At 35.3% G+C, this 3792-nt stretch overlaps 1 protein-coding gene across 1 annotated transcript; it reads left to right on the plus strand.

The window, feature by feature from the left end:
* The first annotated feature begins 2607 nt into the window (after positions 1-2607).
* Positions 2608-3519, plus strand: LOC145660856 (uncharacterized). The gene has a single exon (XM_081726281.1). The coding sequence runs from the start codon at positions 2608-2610 to the stop codon at positions 3517-3519; it is 912 nt and encodes a 303-aa protein (XP_081582407.1).
* Positions 3520-3792: the final 273 nt, after the last annotated feature.

The raw sequence follows: 3792 nt of genomic DNA on the forward strand, positions 1-3792 counted from the left end.
ATATTTAGGAAAGATACCTATTCAAACGTAAAAAAAAAAAAAAAAAATGTCTCGTTTTTTCTACCCTACCCTAAGTACGTGGATAGTTTGCTTAATGATTAATCCACTCCTCCTAATAATACGAGAACAGAAAAGCAGCCGCAACAGTACCAGTGTTGCCAACCAATTTTTCGAAAAATCAGGAAAATTCTTATGCAAAATCCAGGAAAAATCCAGGAGACACAACTTACTATCTAATGATGTTAATTAGGATGATTATTTTATTAACAAGGCAAACAGTGAACCCATCAATGATTATACTTACCAATAAAAGGCTAATCATCTTTATCTGCGTACATGCCAATATTGACTCTGCTTGTCAGAGAGAGATTCACAGGAAATCCTAGCATGAATTGTTAGAAGTGAGCCTTTTTGTGTGTAGCAATCCTTGTAAAGTTTGGGTGTCAAATCTGTCTGTTCCGTCTTCATCAAATTTACGGTTGAAAACACTTTTTCTACAGTGACACTTGAGGAAAGCAGAGCAAAGACATAACAAATGTGGATAAATTCGGAAACATTAACTGGTTAGGCTATCTTCTTCTTTTTTTTTTTTTTTTACTAACAAGCATCAAAGGCGTCATTTAGGGAGGGCAGGGAGGGGCAATTGTCCTCCCTAAATTGGAGATTTATATTGATTTTATCAAAAGTGAATCAATGAAAAGTACAAAATTTTACTTATATCAAAGGGTCTTATCCCCCTAAGCAAAATCTGAAATGACGCTTCTGACAAGCGAATCCGTGCCAGTTGCGGACGTCCCAGTTGCGGACGCTGCTCTTATCTGTTAAAATCATTCCCAGTTGCGGACGCACAGGTGTTGTTTGGAATTTCCATGCCTCGATTACGATGCAACCAGACTTGCTAGGCCCAATTGCGGACGCGTGCAGGAGAAGAGGTAAGATCTATTGATAACAAGCAGCAACGTTGCCGTATTTTTCATTTCAATACATTTACTACCTTACCTCGATATAAAGAATACGAGCATCTATAATTATAAAGCTATGTAATATTAGAGATACTGCTAACCACTAGTTTATCCATTAATTACATATGAAATACATGTAAATTACATCAGAATTCCTGTACTTGTTTTGCAGATTTGTGCATTATTTAATTTTATTTATCCCAGCAAATTTTTAGTGAGGAAAATTTTCGTAGATGCTAGCCCAAAATAACACTTCCATTTTTATTCCTCCTGTTGAAAGAGAAGTTATTTAAATTTATTAGTTTTGCATGATAATTTACTTAATTACTTGTTTTGAAATTACTTAATTCCTTGTTTTAAAAGTCATTAACAAAAGCTTGTAGTTTGCAGAATATTAGTTGATTAAATATTTAATCATAATCGACCGTTCCGCACACGCTCATCGACGAGGAATATTTAGCGTCCGAGGAAATTTTCTTGCAAATATTCATTAAGAAGATCCATTTCTCAACGTGATTGCACGCCAATTCCTAGCCTAAACTTTCGTACGAAACTATATGAGACATAATTATGCATGTTAATGTAGAATCAAAATCTTATGATGAATAATAAAAGGAGAGTAATAAAATGAAATTTAGTGGAAAGGTTCATTTCCATGAAGAACTGAACAACACACAACGTAATAACTGTTGCTCACACAATGTGTATAATTTGTTGCTCATAGTAGATTCAGAAGCGTCATTTAGAATTTTGCTGGAATGTATAAGAGTTGGAGTTTTTCAGCTATTATATTAGTAGTCAATAGATTAGAATATAAGTATTTCTCAAACTTTGATTTTTTAAAAATTTATGGAATCTCAAAAATCAATACTTTGACACTTTCAGTTAATCACAGAAGTCTTAAGATTAAAATAGTGTTCTTTCTTGTTAATCGCAACTGTCACTACACCATGATTGCAATACATGAGGTGCTTATTTTTAAAAAGGACCCCTTAATTTATTATTATTACATTTGAAAATCACGTTTCAGTGGTTTCAATAAATCTTCGGGATGAGCTCTATCTAATTAATAAAAATTGTGAAAATGGGAGCGTTTTGGGTAGAATCATAGCATAAAGTTAGTCGTTTCTGCATAATCGCCTCCTTCATCTATTTGGGTTATGTTTTGTTCAAAAGGAAACATATTTCGGAGGTTGTCCTTTCGCGTTAGTGGATTTTTTTTAACGTCACATTTCCGGAGGCACTATTTTTTTCTTCCATTTTTTTTTTTTTACTTTACCTGTAGAATGAGCCTATAGTTGAAGTTATTATGTTGTGTGTTCTTCAGTTTTTCATGGAAATGAACTTTTCCACTAAATTTCATTTTATTGCTCTTCTTTTATTATTCATCATAAGATTTTAGGCTAGGACTTTGCGTGAAATTACTAGAAATTTTCCTCGGAAGCTAAATATTCCTCGTCGATGAGCGTGTGTGAAACGGTCGATTATGATTAAATCTTTAATCAACTAATATTCTGCAAACTACAAGCTTTGGTTAATGACTTCTAAAGCAAGGAATTAAGTAATTTCAAAACAAGTAATTAAGCAAATTATCATGCAAAACTAATAAATTTAAATAACTTCTCTTTCGACTGGAGGAATAAAAATGGAAGTTACTTGGGCTTGCATCTACGACAAATCCAAAAGTTGCAAAGGGCGAATGTCAACGAAAGACAATGTTGTGCTCTGGGTTTCACAACATTTGTGTCTACCGGACGTTGCAGTAGCTGAAGTAAAGAAGAAAATCTCCAGCGCAAAGAAGCGAGTCCGGGAAGAAGATCAACCTATTTGGAAAATATATAAAGAAGAGTTCGCTGATTTATATGACCAGGATTATGATTTGGTGGCTAACGTGCCGCAGTATTCTTCTTTAAAATCTTGTCTTTACCACTGCAGAAATCAATCAGGAAACACATCGTGGAAAAGAGCTCAGGATATTGAACTTTCTTGTGATATTCTTCATTTTCGAGATAGATTCAATTTTCTTCTTTTAGATGATGCAGACGAAGACAGGATACTGGCATTTGCTAGGAGAAATGGAAGAAATATTCTTGCAAGTTGTAAAGTGTTTATTATGGATGGAACATTCAAAACGTGCAGCAAACAGTTTGCCCAGCTTTATACAGTGCATGTCGACATTGGTAGCAGCGGTGAAGAAACCAATATTGTTCCGATTATGTTTGCTCTTCTGCCAAGCAAAAGACAGCAAATATACGAGAAACTTTTCGCAGGAATTAAGGGACAAGTTCCTGAGTGGAAACCGGAATGGATAATGGATTACCTCGAAGAGTCATCCATAAACGCATTGGGGTATGTATTTCCAGAAGCGCAGGTTAAAGGATGCAATTTTCATTTCAACCAGTGCCTATGGACAAAAGTGCAAGAAGTGGGGCTTGTACAAGAATACACAAATGATGATGAGGTTAGGTTGTGCATTAGAATGTGTGCTGCTTTGGCACACTTGCCAATAGATAAAGTCGTTGATGGTTGGTTGTGTATTCAAGAAGACACACCATGAAACAATAAATTGCAGCAATTTTATGATTATTTCGTCGTCCAGTGATTGGAGAACTCGACTTTTACTACAGAGATTTGGAACTGCCATAACACAAGGCACAGGACGAACAACGCACTCGAAGGCTAGCAGAACAGATTGCGTTCTATTACAAACAAAGAACACCCAAATGTCTCAGAGTTAGTCCGAGTTCTCAAGGATGAAGCTCGGCATAGCGACTTTCTGTACATCGTTTGAATTTAAAAGTTGGCGGGAAAAGAAGAAAGAAATCGGCAA

Source organism: Thermobia domestica, chromosome 9 (genome assembly GCF_964235325.1).
Source record: "Thermobia domestica chromosome 9, izTheDome1.hap1.1, whole genome shotgun sequence".
Classification (NCBI taxonomy): domain Eukaryota; kingdom Metazoa; phylum Arthropoda; class Insecta; order Zygentoma; family Lepismatidae; genus Thermobia; species Thermobia domestica.

Bases quoted from the DNA above. Each gene is read 5' to 3' on its own strand.
- LOC145660856 (XM_081726281.1), top strand. From the start codon at position 2,608: ATGGAAGTTACTTGGGCTTGCATCTACGACAAATCCAAAAGTTGCAAA.